Here is an 18,068-nt window from a genome sequence, read left to right on the forward strand (position 1 = left end):
CCACGCACTCCTTTGATATTAAAGCCAACAACAGCCAGCAGTGACTCAGGAAGCACAGATTCCTGTTGTGTTTAAGCAGCCACGACTTTTCTATCTTGAGCTTCAGCCACCACACCACCCAGTCAGTCACCCTCGGACGATGCCAACTGTTTAGTTCCTGCAGCACACTAACTGCACTGGCCCAGGATAAGGTTCTGGATACAATAACCACCGTATTTTTAGTACCAGATGCCTTGTGCGGAACTCCTTACTAGGAAGCAAAGTTCAGCACAGGCCTCTTCCTCTGTACAGATAATCCCTAGCCCAGAGCCAATGCTGGAGGAAGAAAGAACAAGGGAAATACAAAACCATATGTGTTGGAGGCTGTGAGAATACTGCACTTGGCAATGTGATGTGTGCCAAACCACACGGAAGACCATACCTGGCCCACAGATGGGAGACAGTGCAAGTTTTGTCTCCTGGTCTCTTTCCATAACCAAGTGTTTGAGTGTTTCAGCAGCAATAGATGCCTCTGGGACTTCACCACATTCACCTTCTCCTGCCTTGATTTCTTCCATCCCTTCATCCTTCTCCACCAACGCTGGCTCTGTGAGTCCCAAGCCTGTTGCATCCATGTAGTCATCCACAGGATACAGCTCCAAAATGGTCTCCCTCTCATCATCAGGAAGCTCGTGACTGGAAGGTTCATGCTCTGTCTCAGCAACCATGGCTTCTCTGTCTTGATCTTCAGCCACCTCCTCCTCCTCCTCTTCCTCCTCCTCCTCCTCCTCTTCATCATCCTCATCGTCATCTTCATCTGAGTCAGAGCTGGATTCGAATTCAGAGGAGTCCTCGCTTTCATCGGACGATTCCACTTCAGCCTTGGAAGATGAGGGACTCGCTACGTCTTCTACAAGAAGAAGTTACCATCATTTAGTGACATCAGAAAACAGAACTAATCAGGGACTTCTACAGGAACAAATATCATTCCCACACCGTAACAGCATCAACAACAGCGTGTGGGTTTGAAGGAATCACCTCGCAGTTTATTTACTTTTGCAGGGCCTAGTAAACCAAGTATTTGGATGTTTCCAACCGTGCAACGAGCAGCTCCGTGAGCAGCAGACCTAGCGCTGCCTGGCGCACTGCCACGTGGGTCTCTTGGCAGACTGCCTCTTTAATGGAGTTCTACTGAGATTATTTATACCTGTATAAATTATCTTGTATGAAACTGCCTTTCAACGAAAGAGGGTGCACAAATAAAACCTGGCTTACAAGTAGGGAGACAAAAAGGGAGAGTGCACCTGGCCCAAACACCATACTCGCTGTTTTCCCTGGAACTGCTTACCCTCCTCGGAGTCCTGCTCTTCCTCTTTGTCACTTGTTTCAACACCTGTCTCCTCCTCCTCATCGTCCTCCTCCTCCTCATCGTCCTCTTCATCATCATCTTCATCCTCATCATCCTCTTCGTCGTCCTCTTCATCCTCATCCTCCTCTTCCTCCTTTACAGGAAAGTATTGCCAAAAATGAGCAGTGTCTGACCCTGAGACCTGGCTGTCACTGTGGTAATCACCAATGATTCTCAGAGACACTGCTCAGAGAACCTGAAGGGTGAATAATCCTACAGAAATTATTTTAGCACATGCCCGAAGAGGAGCACACACCTTCTAGAGAAGGTAACGCTGCGATCTGGAATAACCAGGACCCCTTTTAATGACAGACTGCATGCAAAAATATGATCACAAACCAACACACCTTTCCAGGTGCTGCTTTCACCAAGGCTCTCTCTTCCTCCTGCTCTTCTTCCTTCTCCGAGGAGGACTCTTCTTCTTTCTCCGATGTCTCATCTCCCTCTTCCCCCTCACTGTCAAGCTCCAGCGGCCTTGCTGGTCGCCGCCTCAGCCCCACTGCTTCTGCATCCTTCTTTGACAGGTCAGACGTTGCATCGGAAGCATCTCTGTCCCTCTCTGACTCTGGGGAGCAAAAACAAGAAGGAAATTGCCCTCAAATACTTTCAAGAGAGGAAAAGGGTTGATCACATCATAGGAACTTTTGCTTTGGGAAGATCAAAGTTAGGAGCAATGCGTGCATGCAGTGTGACAGTCCCCAGGCTCACAGGCACTTAATTTCACAGTGCAAGTGAGGGTGAGACTGGGAGCACGGTGTTGAAAGTCCCAAGGACAGCAAAATGCCAAAAGGTAGCCAAAGCTGACAAGCTACAGGCAGAGCAGCAAGGAGACATGGCACGATGGAGATCAGAACTGGTACGCCAGCGGGGACCTGGCCAAGGGGTTGTCTTACCCAACGCTGCCTGGGTACTGCTTGGAGAAGAGCAATACGTGCAGTGCCACAGCAGAATACTTGATTCATGTGGGGAAACTCCCTGTGCTGCTTCCCTAAACAGGGGCACGCTACGGGATACGAATGCTTTAACAAACTCTAGGTTTGTTTTATTTCTTGAAGAACTGATGGGTTTGTGTTATGAGAAAGATGCTTGGTTAACCTTGGTTCTTACGTTTTTTAAACTTAATGATTTAATGCCTTTCCTTCTCTTTTTTAAACAAAACCCTGCTTCTGTACTTCGGCTTGAAACGAGTTGTTAGTCTGAACTAAGTTTATAGCACAACTAACTTGAATCCTCTGTTTAATGCAAAATAAAGACATCAAGCTTTGAATACTCTTATCTCTACTCTTCCCTGTTCCCAGGGAGAAAAAAAAGTTAAAATCTTTGGAAATAGATTCTTCTGGCAAATAAGTTACTTAAGAATAAATAAATAAGCAGAGCAAACTGTCTCTTACTTGCTTTCTCCCTCAACATACACAGTGAGTTGCAAGCATGCCTCCGGAACACAGTCCATGAACTAATCTGAGCTCCCTCTACTGGGTGACCAGCTCTGCATCAGCAAATCTAAAATAGGGTACAAGCGTTCATAAAATGCAGGTCTTAAATTTCCCGCCAGTGAATTTAAGATAACTGAATCCAGAGAAGACATCTCCCAGCTGATTAGTTTTGTGAGAGGCAGGGTTTTGGCTCAGATCCTTGATTCTGTGTCTAACTGTAAGTGAGCACACTGCTGTGAAGTTTAAAAGGATTCAGCTCGCATGTGGCTTGCATCTGCTCTTGTGTTTCAAACAAATGTGCTTTGCAAACCTTCATCTTCATCATCAACAGAAGTAGAAGGCCGGATTCTCTTCTGATCTCCTGCTGAGGCAGCTTCAGGTGGCTCCTTTCTTTTCACCTGAACAAAAGACAAAATTAGCATTTCTAAGAGTTTAGAAACAGCAGAAATCAACTTCTTAAATAAACTGCTACTGCCTAACTTTGCCAGTGTGACTTACACCAAGAAATCAAGGGCCACTTCCCTGGCTCTTGATGCCTTTATTTGCTTGCAAACAGAATTTCACTGTGAATGAAACTCTACCCCTTCAATTTGCATCAAAACACTTCCCATACCAGCATGGTGCATGTCATCAACCACGTACTCTGAATCTGACAGAGAATGCTTTTGACAAATGGATGTGTCTGAGCTGTAACAGAACAGAGAGCCTGAGCCTGTGACATCTTAGAGGACCTCAACACCAAGTTTCATTCTAAATCAAGACTGCAGAGTCTCTAGTCCCAAACCTTTACTTGCATCTTTGCACTCAAAAGTTCAATTTTAATGAAGGGCTCCATTCTATCCCCCTCACCTCACCCCCACCCCCTCTTTATTTTATTTAAGAAACTTTTGTTTTTTATACGTCTACTGCTTGCCAGGAAGTAAAAATGCTCAAGTGACCCTATAGTTGCAAGTCTGATTCCATTCCATCTGTCCTCCTAATACTCCTTTAGGGAATGTTAGAAGTAACGAAGACAACTTTGTTTTTACCTTGAAGGATGGCAACCGGATGGCCCCTCGTAACCCAATGCCCAAGCCGATCCCCTCATATCCCAGGCCTTCTCCTTTGTTCCAGTTCTCCAAGAGACAAGATGTGATTCGGTCCTTCGGCTTTGGCTTCTCCTCCAGTTCGCCTCCAGACTTCACTGGAGTGAGAGATGCCTGCAGAGAAAAAAAAAACACACTTTAAAAGAGGAAAAGTTTCCTGAGGAGCACACAAAGTCCAGAAGCCATTTAGGTAGCTGAGGTTTCTGAAATACCACTCCCTGCCCAGGCATCAGTTTCTTTGAAGGCAAGGGCATCTGGAGATGCACCACTTGGCCACACGACTTCAAAGGGAGAAGGTGCAGAAGCTCCTCTTGATAACGAGACCTTGCCATCTTCAAGCAGCCTTTTCCCTTTTGCATTTTAAGAAGTTATTTTCTCTGCACTGCACAAGGCGCTACAAGACAAACCTGCTGGGATTCTTGGAGCAGTGGCTTGGGATACCACATGGTCTTGTGTTTGGAGTCGTCATGATGTCAAGTAGCAAAGCATCACTCTTGCTTTCTTCACCGAGTGTTTTAGAACATGATCTCAATATCTTTGCATGCAGCTTAACATAGGCCAATGTGCTTCACGAGAGAGGACAAGGGAAATGAGCAGTCCTCACTAGCCCCTCTGGGCCATTTCAGGTTTCCTCAGCAAGGGGACCACCGTGACCTCCTTTGGAATAGCCAAGAATCCAGCACAGATGCTGGAAGCAAAGTCAGTAACGGGGAGGGATGAGGGAACCCTGAGGGAACACATTCCTCTGCCCAGGCAGGAGCTACCAAGTGCCAAGGACCAGCTACTGCACAAGTGTCCTGAGCTCTGAAGGGAAACTATGGGGCTGGGAAACACCACCGTCCTCGTACATGCTGCTGCCAGAGCCCTCCTGGTCTGCCCACAGCTCTGGTAGCAATGCAGCTACGCACACACCTCTTGCAAATAACCCAGGTGTGCCTTAGGCAAGTGAGCCTAAAGCTGTGTTCTCTGCCTTCACTTGCTAACCCATGTAACTAGAAGCAACTTCAGACCTTCTAGTTGGTGCTGTTTTCTTCTTTTTAGTGTAAGGCACAATACAGCGAGTCAAAAGTCACATACACCCCGTGTTTGGTCAGCAACCACAGTCCACAAAAACCGTCAAAGGCTCCAGTCCTGGATCGCAGGAGAAGCAAAATACTTAGGAGGGAGAATGGCACACACAGCATCGTGCACAGCAGCACATCACGCTTGTCTTCAGCCAAGGGCACCGGAGGCAGCGCTCACTGGCATCAGTCCGTGGTGCAACACTGCCTAAAAGTCATTTTCTCTTACCGACAGTAACAGAGCTAATTTGCTGAAGCTGACTGTAATCACCGAAGAGGCAGCTTAAGCTCAGCTCTCCTGCTAATAAAGAATGAGGCTAGTGGGAATATCAAGCAGGGAAGCCGAGCAGCAGCCCTGCCCGGCCTGGGGAGCTGGTTGTACATGGGGCACTCTGCTAAAAGCACCTAAAAGCAGCCAAGACAATTCCTTCGATGGAATACAGCAGCCAGACAAGGAAAGGAAAAAAAAATAGAGAAGCCTTATGCTTGGGGAAGGTGAAGGAGGGAGATAGCAGACCCACGAAGCCTCTGACCAGAGGGACATGCCTGCTGGAGGACCTGGCATGTGGTGGAGCTCCTGCACTGCCACAGACGAGATCTCTCCTGTAACAGGAGGGCTGCTGCAGCTGGTGGGCCAGGGACAGGAGATATTAAAAGATAGCTGTCCCTACAGATCTGCTTCGTTTATTTTTAGAGGAAAAAAAAGATGTAAACAAGCACATATGCTGTCTTATTTATACTTGCAAGCCTCTGAAAATAATACAGTTTCTTTCACTACTAATAATCAGTAAGGAAAAATTATATAAGGAGCTCCACTTAAAATCATTAGGAGGGAGGAAATGTGGATGCAGGGCCTGTTCTGGTGGATTTGTGTGCTGATAACCTTCCAGCTCAAACAGTGCCTGGAGGTCTTGGTCCATTCTAGAAGAACCAGTGAGGGCAAAGCGTGCGGAGAACTGACCTCCAGGTGCCACTGAGGAGCCCACGGTCATAAAAGACACCAGGAACGAGAAGGCACCATTTAAGCTGAACTCTCCTCTTTTGTTTTCCTTTGGCAAAAGCAGTCAGCTGCCCTGGCCAACGAGGGCTGCGAATTCCAGGTGAGGAACGTGCAAAATCCAGCTGGGGTGAGAGAGAAGACCCCGAGCCGCCGCCAAAGTCCTGCCTTGACTTGATTCTGCCCCTTCACTGCAGAGTTCCAATTTCTTGGGTGCTTCAACTGCTGCTTTGCAGCTACTTGTGGGATCTGTCCCCTCGCTCCTCTGGAAGCTCAGGGGCCTCCCCCGAAGCTGTCAGCACACAGCACTGGTAGGAGGCAGAAGCTCTGCACGTTAGGCAGGAGGAGAAGGACTGGGTTTCCTGCCACATGTCACAGCAGCCAGCTCTAACCCAGAGCAAAAGGCACTGCCATAAAACAGCTGCTGGGCAGCAGCAGCACCGAGCTGTCCGGAAAGCCCAGGAGCTCTCCCAGGCACCAGAGGTAACACGCAGCCAGCTGCAAGAGCACGTGGTGAGGGTGCTGCCCGGAGAACTGGCATCTGAAACAGAAAGTACCTGCAGGTTGTGGTGCTGCTTTTCCTTTCCTTTTCTTCTTTCTTAAAGCAACCCTCTGTAGTAGTCACCGTGAGGACTGTGTGGCCCTTTCTATAGCATTTATTTCTCCTGCTAGTGTCAGATTTGCTGCGTATTAAACGAGAGCTGTTCGCTGGCCGAGGCACGCTGGAAATTGGCTGAGGAAGGATCAGACGACTCATGCGAGGCTGCTGCCTTAACTAATCCCTGGAACTCCTCGTGTATTTGGCCAACGTTCAGCTCCTGAATTAATCGCTGTCGTGTACGAGCGCTGGGGAGGCGGGAGGAGGGCAGGGGACTGGGAATACTCACGGACCTTGTCACACGGAGTGGGAAACGCTAAGTTTCACCGCCATGGTTTCAAGCACTCCTGCTGCAGCTGACTTTGTGTTTTTGGAGCTAAAGTTTAGCTTCCTCTTAGACGCAAAAAGCCCTTGCCTGTTTGCCTCCTGATTTTGGGGTCATTTCCTCCTGCAGACCCTTTCCTGGAGGCAGCCACCAGTGGTCCAGACCACGAAAAAAAAATGAAATCTGCTAAACTTCTCAAACTTCAGGCCCTGGAACTGCTGCACGAAGAGTGGAAAGGAAACAAGGAGGAGGGTGGGATAGGGCTGGGCGTTTAGAGTTTAACAGCAAGGTCCCTTAATTGTGAAGGCTCTCCCAGAAGGAGCACAGCAGAGGACTCCCGGGTGTGTGCTGTAAGCTCTCTTCCCTTGCTCTGTCTCAGAGCAGCTGTCCCTGTCCTACAACTGCTGCTCACTGGAGTTCAGCTTGACAGGAGAGCACAAACCCGCCCAGAAGGACAGCTCTGCAGAGACACCCAGCAGGGCTGCAGTGACACCGGGAAAGGACCAGAATTCCCAGCCTGCATTTGCTCTGATGGCAAAGCAGCACAAAATCCCCGGACACGTGGAGTGACACCAAATAAATGAGCCTGCAGCAGCAGCACCACCTCCCAGACACTTGTGGGCTGACGTCTGCTGCTCCCGGGCTGCTCCTGCCACCCTCCTGGGGTTGAAACCAGCCCCATGGGCAGGCGTGGAGGCAGGTGAGGGACATACCTGCCTCCCATTTAATTTCAGCCGCTTCGAGCAATGGGGTTTCTCACAGTAGAGCTATTCTGCAGCTTATTTTTTTGCTTCTACTCTAGTTACTGTAACATTTCAGGCTTTATTTTGGTTTTAAATTCAGCCCCAGCCCCCTGCTTGCCCACACCCCACCCACAAGCACCGTGAACAGCTTTCCCCAGGACCCAGCACACGGCAGGTGAGAGCCTACCTTTGCCAGCCGCTCCTTCTTGTCCCACCAGTCATCAAATGCCCGAAACGCTACCACTTCGACCATCTTCCTGTTCAGGTCCCTTTTCATGATAGCCTTTAGTTCCTTCACGATAACCAGGAGGACTCCGTCCACAGTGGCTTTGTGGGGATCTTCCTTCTTCGGCTCGTAGCCCGGCGGCGGAACCGAGGGGTCAAATTTGGGCAGCGGCGGCCACTGCTGCCCACGAGCAAGAGCAGCTCCCATCGAGAAGGGCCGGTAGGGCGGAAGATTCACGAATTGCATCCGCCCCCCCATGAAAGGCGGGTACTGGTAGGTGTTCTGCGCCTGCATCATGCGGCTCAGCATCTGAGTTTGCATCTGGAAGGACATGGGCATGCCGCCCCACTGGTTGCCCAAGACGCTTATCATATCCACCTGCATGACGGGGAACATGCCGGGGTGGAAAGGAGGCAGAGGAGGCAAGATGTGAGGCGGGGGCACCCCGGGGGGCGCCGGGAGAGGCGGCGGGGGGACGGTGACGGCGGGGTGGGTGGGGGGCGGCGGCGGGGGGAGCGGAGGGGGCATCGGGAAGCCCGGCTGGGGGGGCGGAGGAGGAGGAGGAGGAAGAGGAGGGAATCCTGGCGGCGGCGGCATGGGGGGGATGGACGGGGCCATGACGGCCGTGTTGCTGACGGAGGAGTTCACCACGATGGTTTTGGCACATTCGGCGCTGGTGATGGGCGCGGGGTTCATCTCGTCGTCGGAGATCTCCATGTCCTCCCCCGAAGAATGCTGACCCTGCGAAAAGAGAGAGGAAAGGTGAGCAGCATGATCCTTCTGCATTAAATACCGCGGCACAGGCTGCTTCAAACAAAGGCTAAGTTTAACCCCCGTTTTAATTGGGACTGGAGGAAAGCGAGCGATGCTCCGCGAAGCCAGGGCCTGGTGAGCAGCTGGTGCCCATTGAAGCTTCTCCCTCCCATGTCAGACCTCAGGAAGCAGAGAGGTAGCAGCTTCCTGAAAGAGCATCGATCCCAACCGAACACAAACCTTGGCTTCTGTGCATGAGGAAGAGCTGCTCCTGGGATCGGCAGAACACACGCAGCCCGGCCGCCTTTCTCTGCAAGGTGCATTACCTCCTATTTGCATCTAACCCCGACAGGTGCATTGCACCGTGAGCTCTTTTTCAGTTTGCAGCACGTGCAAAGAACGTTCATGTTTTTGTATCATCCTCCCCGGCTCATCTGCTGTCAACTCTTAACCTCTAATTGTGGGAAGACAATACTTCCACACGGCTGCTGCTACCAAAAGTTGTCGACCGGGCCAAAGCAATTCGTGCTGAAAAAAAGAGCCTGAATCTGTTTAAATTGCCTTTAAACTTCAGAGTCTTAAATGCCATAATTCAAAGACACAGTACGTCGTATTTCTAAGCAAAATGAATGCCAGCCTCATGAAATAAAGATGGAGTTATACAAAATGCAAAAACGATGTGCCACCTCTACCACCACAGGGATGGAAATGAGATTAAAGCAAAAGGTGTCTGCTCGTCCTGGAGCCTCGGAGCTGCCCGACTTGGCCCCATACAGGAGAGGCCCCCCACCAGCCCCAGCCTTGGTACGCAGCCAGCGGTGACGCCGGTGTGTGACATCAGATGGGCACCTCAGCCCGAAGGTGTCCCCAGCACCAAAAAACCCCATGGATGGTAGCCACATCCCTCGGGTACCATTAAACCAAAGCCTGCTATGAAATACACCAACCAAACCCTGCTGGAAGACGCATTCAACGCGCCAACAGCTGATCTAAGGTGGCACAAATGGGGCTAACCTTTTATTAGCGGGATGACAGGGTCCCAAGCTACCTGCTCTGAAACTGTTTCTCCCATTCTTCCTTCCTTTGTTGTTTTTTTTCCCAGCTAAAAATGGCAAAACCCACCACTCCTGCGACAGCAGCCACCACCCAGCTGTTTTCAGGGCTGAAAAGCAGAAGCACTCATCGTGACCTTCTCTCCCAGGCTCCCTCCGAGCGTGCGGGGCCTGCACCCCTCACACGACGCACCAAGCACTTCCTTCCTCCCCACAGCCTCGCACGAAAAAACCCAAAGAGTTGTGTGTCACCCCCCAGCTGATCTAAACGAAGAGCATCCCCGTGCTGCTCGGCGCAGCAGCTCTCCTGGGCACTGTGGGCTGCAGCCCAGCTGAGGAAACGAGACCACAATTAAGTGGTAATGTTGCTGTGTCTCTGTATCTCACTCCTGGCAATAGGTTTTTTTGGAACCTGTTGGCTGTTTTCAGCCAAATTTGAGCAAAGATCCCCAAGATGTTTGTTTCTTCCACGTTTTGTGCCAGCAGGTGCTGGTGTCTGCTCTCCTACCGGTCTCCCTGATCTGAAAGGAAGAGCAATGAAGCTCAGCCCGCACCAGATGCTGGAGAACCTGCACAGGGAGAGCTGCTGGCAAACAGCTTCGGCGGCAGTTTTCTTCTCTGCTGTGATTTCCTATTTTACCTGGCGATTTTGGACAGTGGTGAGGAAACAAAAGCACGAGCAGCCGGGTTGATGACTCTGCTGTGAGCTGCGGCCGTACGGCGCTGAGCAACCGCAGCTACCCAGATCAACCCAAATGCTTCACATTTTTATCAAAGGTCATCTCTGCTACGGCAGCCACCACCAGAGAGCAGGCTGAGCACAACGCTGGCAGCAGCAGCTTTGCAAATCCTCCTGTCCTAGCACCTCCCCTCAGCCCGGCTTCCCCGCATTCCTCTGCTGCAGCGCGAGCCCATGGGCTCGTGCACCATGCTCCGCATGGGTCACCCCAAAAAACAACTTAGGGCTTGAGTGAAGATGCCCATCTGAAGTTGTCCTGCCTCTCAGCTCTCCCAGGAGACCCCCGTTTAGCTTTGCAGAGCAGCTGAAAGCACAGAGCAGCACTGGTGGCTGGCAAACCCTGCAGTGAGTGCTACCAAACGCTGCCCGCGGGACGAGTGGGGGCTCTCCTGTAGCTGCTGAGCTGCTTTGGTGCCTCTGTACACCTGGGAGGTGCTCCCAGGGCTGTTGTGTATCCCTGAAACAAACAGCTAAGAAAGAAGTAATAACCTGTGGTGCTCGAGTGTTTCCAGAGCTGAACTGTGTCCTCTCCCCCCGCCCCGACTAAGAGGTCTGGGGTTTCACACCCTGTGTCCCCTCCCCAGCTGCTCGGCTGCGGTCACGTCCCACACTGAGGGTGCGGGCAATGAAAGGACATCCCGCGGCTTCAGCTAACACAGCTCCACTGAAAGGAGCAAAGGAAGAGCAAACGAGATGCCCGCAGCAGGTGTCAACAAGTTTCCCGCGAAACAGACCCCGTTTGTCAGTAATAAACACCAAAGGCACTGCTAAAAGCGCTGGGGCTGGTTCCAAAAGCTGGATAAAGCTAAAAGTCAGCATGGGATGGGAAGCCAGGAGCATCCAGACCAAAGACAGACAAAGTTGGCTTCAGATCTGCCTTGGGCAGCAGACCTGAAGCTAAGGGGGTGGCAGCCCCCACGCTGCAGTGCACGTTACCTTTCTTCATTCATACACCCATTTATTTTCCCTTGAGCTGAAACAAGAGCTGCTAAAGCAACAGCGAGAACTTCTGGAAGACTGAAAGATTTATTTTTTTAATTTTGTAATTCCTCTGGTGCTCATTTGGGTCTGCAAGAAGCGACGACACGTTCCCTGCTTCCTGCGGTGTGGGGCTGACAGCTCACCTGCGCAGCGAACACAATCTGTGCTCCAGTTTTAACCCAAGCAAGACGGAAAGGGAAAGAGAAAGGGATTTAACGGCAGGGAGAAAAAGACCAAAAGGGCAGGAGGGGGAGAAAATAAAGGAATACAAGAGGTTAGCAAAGAGGTCAAACCAAAAGAAGATCCTCTACACGGAAGTCTTTAAAGAAAGTTAAGAGGAATTAATATTTAAAGCGGATGAGCAGTTAGAGGAAAGTTCTGTCTGAGGGGGAAAAACACGGGCACCAACTGAGTGAGACAGATAAAGGCACGGAAAGAGAAATCAGGGGGAGACAGAAAGGTCTTTTGTTACACGGTTTTCTTTTCGTTCATCTGTCTGAACCTGGATTTGCTGTGGCTGCTACCAAATGCCTCTCAGGGTAGGGCTGAAAGCAGCTACGCTTTCCTCCCAGAGCAACTGCCTCCTCGCTGCCTTCCCTCTTTGCTTTTACAGGGGAAAAAAGCCATCTGAGAGCTGGCATCTGCGCTGCTCTGGGGATGTCATTTCCATCACTGTCAAAAAAAAAACGGTGTCAGTCAGTCCTGGGGTTCACCTGCACGCTTCCCAGGGCAGCTGGTATCGTGCCTCCGGAAAGCCTCCCTTCAGCCCACTGAGAGAAAAGCCATTTCCAACTAAATTAATTGGTGCTGCCATCTCCACTTTGCATTAATTAAATTAAGAGTTAGCAAAACAGGTATTTAATTATATGCATGACACATTTTTCCGAAGGTGTTTGAACGATGCAGATTTGTTGGGAGAGACTCGAGTCAGCCTAACTGCTTACAAACGGCCTCATCACTCGCTGCTCCCCCAAACGCTCCCTGCCACCCTCAGCGCAGTGCGTTGCAGCACGGGCACAGCCTCAGCTGCACGGGGGAACACCCCAAGGTCCTGCTTCTGCTCGGCCTGAGCAGGGCAGGGAGCTGCTGAACGCAGGGTATGGGCCTTATCTTGGAGCAATCCCCAGCACGTAGCAAGGAAACGTTTGTACCTGCAGAAAAAATGAAGCTACGTCCTAATATGTCAGCAGGCAGCACTGGCTGCTGCAGGCGTGCAGAGCTGCTCTCTCCCGGCCCTGACTTGGGTTTAAGAGCTTGCTCAGAATTCAGAATGCATTTTGGAGACCATCAGCTCGCAGCTGGTTCTGTTTAAATGCTCTGATCAGCACCGAGTTACCTGCAGCCCAGGTGGGCGAGCTGTATTGCACAACACAGCAGCTACCAAGCTCTGGTGCACCAAAACACCAAAAGGCAGGGCCAGGGGCATTCAGCTCCATGCAAGGTCATCAGCTGTAACGGAGCAAAGCACCCCTTGCATGAGGAAGGCAACCTGTAAGCCTACTGCAACTTGCACGCACAGAAACCATACTGGGGGAAAAAAATCACCCAAAACTCCAAAAGCTGCACACTGAATGCTGGCAGTCTTTGCCCCTTGAAGTGTTAGGCAGCAGCTTTTCAATAAAGCGAGATGTAAAATCAGAAGCAGCTCTTGGAGGAGAAAAGTTTTCATAACCCTACTGACTGTCAAACAGTCATTGCTTGGTTTTGGATGAAGTCCATGCGAGGATCTAAAAACATCCGCGAGCGAGCACGCCTCGGCCTTTATCCTGACAAAAAAGCAGGGAAAGGAAAAGCTCCGGAGGCGAGGGAGAGGCAGCGAGATGAGGACTGACTGAGCAGGGTCACACAGTGAGTGTGACAGTGCCGGGAGGAGGCTCTGGGTCCCTCCAGCTGCCTCCCCGCGCCGTGCTGCTGGCCTGACGAGGGAATCGAGGGAATCGGCCCTGGCTCCCCAGGCTGCGACCCCAGGGTGGGAATAGCACGCGCCCTTGTAACGCGCTGCTCGCTCTGCCGGGCTCCTGCGGAACACATTAAAGGAGGAGAGACTTCAAACCTGTCACTGACATTCCTCACAGCATCTCCAGAACAAAAGGGAAGCCTGAGGATGCAAACCAGCCGCCTGCAACCCCCCCCTTCAGAGGCACAATTTCAATGAAAATCTCCTTTAAAAAAAAACATATTTAAGCCTATTCAAGCTCAGCCCAGAGAATCCCACCATTCACACGGCTCACACAGTGAACTACCCCTTGCTGTCCAAAATCTACATACTGGAGCAGAGCGAGGGCTTCAGGGAGCATTGCTTTACCCATTTTTAACCTGGTTTTTGCTAGAGAAGGGCTCGCAGGCACAGCACCGAGCAGCAGCCGTGCCTCCCAGCTGCCCTCAGCTCACGGGATCGGGCACGATGGCACAGCAGAGGTGCTGTGCTGAGCATCTGCACCTCTCGGTGTCAGGTGTGACCCAGAGGGGCTCAGCCCCATGCTGACAACACACACGAACACTTCAGACTCGGCTCCCTGTAATTACAGGTCTCCCTCTGCAGGAACCTGCACGAGGGTGGCACCGCGCCGGCGCTGCCCAAGTGGCGTGCAGGAGGGCAGAGCCACCCGAGGGGCTCCACCAGCTGCAAAAAGCGGAGTAAACCGCTGCCTGCATCCTCCTGCCAGCTCCCGGGAGAGCTCCTGAGCCTCTTCAGGCACCCGTGCCTCATCGGTGCCTGCGGTAGCTTGCTCTGGCCAGCACACGGCCACTGCAGCCTGCATCGATGCTGGAGTTTGTCTGCTGCCTCCTCCCCAGGCTGGTTAGTCACGTCTTTCCTCCTCCTCTGAGCAGCAAAGGGAGCTCCCGTCCTCCTCCTGCCGCTGCCAGAGCGCACGATTAGGATCGCTGCAGCTTTTAATTGGGACAGAGATAGCTTTCAGGTGCACTCGCGCTGTAATGAAATGCCCGGCTCAGGAAAAGGCAAATTAAAAGATTAACACATTACAGATGAGCGATTATGAATACCTTCCCGACATGTGTTGCTACCTCGAGAACAGAAGAGCACGATTTCTACACAGCTGTATATTCATACGGCACTTTGCAAATCTGACTTTCAGGCAAAGGTTGCAAACGAAGCAGAGCAGAACACGGTAATGATTCTGTGATCCTATTCCACAACTCGTTGCCGTGTCCTGCAAAAAACAGGCACCAAAACAGCTGCAACACAGCAAGGATTTCTTGCAGGGGGTGAGAAGTTACCTGTGTGTTTGGGTTTCTTGATTACTGACTGCAAAATTCTCCCTCACTGCTTGAAAAAAGAGAATTCAGGCTGCAAGAAGTGACTATACCCAACCTGACACACACTCTCTTGGCTCAGCCTGTGTTTTGGTCTGGAGCTCATTTGTCCTCCTCACACCTCCAAGGCTGCCCAACAGGTAAAACAAGCAACAAAAACATTCAGGTGCTCATTACAAACAAACAGCACTGTAAACACCAGCCTAATTCATGTCTTTTTTCCCCCTCCAATGCCAAAAGGAAGCTTTAAGTCGATGCCTCAAACCGCAGAAGGACAGAGGTGGATCCCCCAGGAACCCCTGTCAGTCCCAAAACACGGGATGGAGGTGAGGAGATGCTTGTTTGTGCCTTGCAATGTGCTGGGGCTCAGAGGCTGGTCCCTCATTTGACCATCCCACAGACTGGGAATGCCGCACGGCGTGGTTTGGAAGCAGGCGAGGAAGGAGCTCCATGTGGCTTTTTGGTGCACGGAGGGAGGGCTGGAGGTAGGGAAGCACAGAGCACCACTGCTCCCAGAGGGAAAAGGTCTCATCGCTCACCTCCAGGGCTTTCTGACACGAAACCCACACGTAAATCCAGCAGTGCCTTAAGGACAGGGGGAGATCCGGGAGGCCGCTCACGTTTCATCACAGACAAAACGCCCTAAAAGTGGATTTGCCTTCTCACGGGACCACGGCCTTTTCCCTTAAGTCTTAAAGGAGATCTTATTAAGAGGAAAAAGGGTTTCTTGGGGGGGAAGTAGGGAAAAGGAAGGAGGAAAAGAAGAGGTGGTACAGTGGGGAGCCACGTAACACGGCCAGCTCTTCCCCCAGCAATGGCTGCTCTGCTTTCCCTACCTCAGAGGGGGGGAAGGGACAGCCCATTTGCAATCTAACTTCAAAGGCTTCCTCAGTCGGCTGGGAAGCTAAGTCATGCATAAAAGGATGGCAGAGTGGCAAGAAAATACCCCCTACAGATAAATTAGTCAGGGAACGTTCCCAAAACGTGAAGAGATGTGGAGTTGGAAGCAGCATCTCCCCCTCTAAAGACGCAAAGCAAACTGCTCAGCTCAGGAGTGAGCACAAGAGATGCAGAGCCCCGATGTACCGAGCGATTCTGAAATGCCCTGCTCCGTTCCTCACGGTGCTGCAGGAGCACACCGATATTCCTAGATAGCAGAAGGCACTTTACAAGCAGAGCTGAAGAGGGGAATTAGCAGCAGTAGATCAGAGTCCAGCAATAAGCATAACAAGGGATGCAATAAGCGAGCGTGCAGAGTACACAGATAGCTCGCAGCTCGGTGCCAAGCAGGCTCTCTCCTCTGCCATCCCCTGAGCTCTCTCCTGTACTTAAAGCACAGGTCAAACGGAGCCACGGATTCAGATCTCGCTACCAACAGGGCAATAAGAAAGCAGATAAGCTTGGAAAACAGCCTGGCTTCCCCAGCTGATACCGGCCTATTGAAGAACAGGTTGTGCACACGCTGTATTTAAACAAGCTCTAATCAGCAGGACGAGGCCGATTTGATATTTTCCCCCTTTTACACACTACTTCTGTACCCTGGAGAACCTGAAATCATGGGGCTATTGCTGTTGTGGCAGCATGTTCAGCACTTTGTTCCTCTCTCCCTGCATTTCCAGCGTTAGCAGCCACGGCAGTTTCATTTGTAGGAGCTGGACGTTCACAATGCAGCCTGCACGGCGTGGACTTTGCTCAGCAGGGAAGGCAGAAACCAAGGAATCGAGGCCTTGAAGGACACCGGGCAAGAGAAAAAGAGGAGCTTTTGTGAGACCATCCATCAACATCGGCCTTTAATGCTCTTCTGCTCGCTGCTCTCCACCCAGGTGCCATCAGCATCCCAAGGCACGCAGCAGCGCAGACACTTTTGCCCTTCCTTCTCCAGAGGCATCCCAAATGATGAGCCCGGCTTCTCCATCCCCTCTCCAGCAGCCTGAGCTGTTCTTGCCCTGAATTTATAGGGTGCAGAGCTGACCTGTCTGTACGGCTGGGAAACAACGAGGCCCAACTGTTTTTGGCACCTGCAAGAAAGCCTGGCAGCCTGAACCCTACAGCTGGTGGAGGTGGCCCAGAACAACTCCCCAAACGTGTACAGCTTTTTGCTACCTGATAGGCATGGAGCAAGGAGGGAAGAGAGTTCAAATCCTAATTCTTACCTTAACTTTTCCCTTTCCTGAGGGAAAATACTAACAAAACTGCTAATAACATCCCTGGACCTCGTCATCATCTTCACTGCAGTCACGGTGGCACGTGGTAAGATTTTAAGGAAACTTCTGGCCTCCAGTTCGGAAACAGCCGCTGCCACCGCCCCGAGCTGGGAGGACACAAGCACCTGGGGCTTGTAGGAAGCTCCCAACAGAACTGCTGCAGGCAAGACCACTCAGCCAGACTCGATCTCAACCATCTGACACAAAAAGCATGGAAGCAGCGAGGCCGAAGCTCTCGCTGCAGGTGGTGTAAGTGCTCCTGGGATGCAGCAGCAGAGAATGGCCCAGGGGAATGAGAAGCTCAAGAGGCAAACTTCTCGGCAAGTCGCTGTGGCCAGGCTCAGAGCCCTTTGCAGCAGTGACCACAGCTGATGAGTGGCACCCTAAGGAGCTCAGCAGGCTCCGTTCCCTTGCTGAGCCCCGTAACGCAGGCTAACGAGTCCTTCCAGCAAAGTGCAGCGGGGGCATTAAATCCCAGTCAGACCACGGGAGCTGCTTCACTCCGAGGAGCCTACTTCAACAGCTAAAGAGGCTGAGCAGAGGCGTTCTTCCTCAAAAGTAAGGGTGAGGCCAGTGAGACAGTTCCCCTTTGGTACCGTTTCCTCTTCTCTTACAGATCTTCTCTCCGGAGGCATCTTGAGTTGTTCACTGCTTTATTTCCTGCTCAGCTTTTCCCTTCTCTCGCCACGCCGATTTAGCAACAGGCAGTCAGACAGCACGGAATCGAGCACAGCAGCTGAGGAATGCAACTCATTCATTAAATCAGGAAAAATCTTCCTAAGACAAAACCCAAAGCAGCATCCAGCCACAACGCCTTCCAGCTCCCCCTCTCCGGATGATGCTCAGGGAAGAAGAGCTCTGTCAGGAATGCAACTTTTTCCCCATACAGCTGCTCTCAGGTGATGGAAAGGTAACCTCTGGGGCTGGCATCTGCTGGCTGAGCCCCTAATGAAAATAATCCCCGCGTGGGACGTGACACGACATTTCTCATGGCCTTCTAGAAGGTACCATCCGTTGGCTATTGAACTATCCCCGCTATATGCAAACTACAGCGCCTAACCACAACTGCTGTGAATTACCAGGGTGGAAATACCCTGCAGCTGGGCTGCATTCCCGCTGCCATTTGTTCGGGCAGAAAATACACCAGGGGGGAGGCGGGGAGACAGAGGTGAGCTGTGCTGATTTCCCCACCTGTCCCCTAATTAGCG

The 18,068-nt window shown here is 51.5% G+C and overlaps 1 protein-coding gene and 1 long non-coding RNA gene across 2 annotated transcripts in view; both read right to left on the minus strand.

Annotated features, from left to right (window-relative positions):
* The window catches only part of SETD1B (SET domain containing 1B, histone lysine methyltransferase), a 46,382-nt gene that overhangs the window by 11,506 nt on the left and 16,808 nt on the right, over positions 1 to 18,068 (minus strand). Inside the window, exons 7-12 of the mRNA XM_068654388.1 lie at positions 7,817 to 8,596; positions 3,849 to 4,019; positions 3,131 to 3,218; positions 1,735 to 1,952; positions 1,328 to 1,481; positions 422 to 889 (exon numbers count right to left, since the gene is read on the minus strand). Of these exons, the coding sequence (XP_068510489.1) occupies positions 422 to 889; positions 1,328 to 1,481; positions 1,735 to 1,952; positions 3,131 to 3,218; positions 3,849 to 4,019; positions 7,817 to 8,596 (1,879 nt within the window). The remainder of the gene's footprint in view (positions 1 to 421; positions 890 to 1,327; positions 1,482 to 1,734; positions 1,953 to 3,130; positions 3,219 to 3,848; positions 4,020 to 7,816; positions 8,597 to 18,068) is intronic.
* LOC137841465 (uncharacterized) lies at positions 9,695 to 17,955 on the minus strand. The gene is made up of 2 exons (XR_011088624.1): positions 16,810 to 17,955; positions 9,695 to 12,052 (listed from the first exon to the last, which is right to left on the minus strand). It is a non-coding gene; the product is annotated as an uncharacterized lncRNA (long non-coding RNA).

Source organism: Anas acuta, chromosome 17 (genome assembly GCF_963932015.1).
Source record: "Anas acuta chromosome 17, bAnaAcu1.1, whole genome shotgun sequence".
NCBI classification, from domain to species: Eukaryota; Metazoa; Chordata; class Aves; order Anseriformes; family Anatidae; genus Anas; species Anas acuta.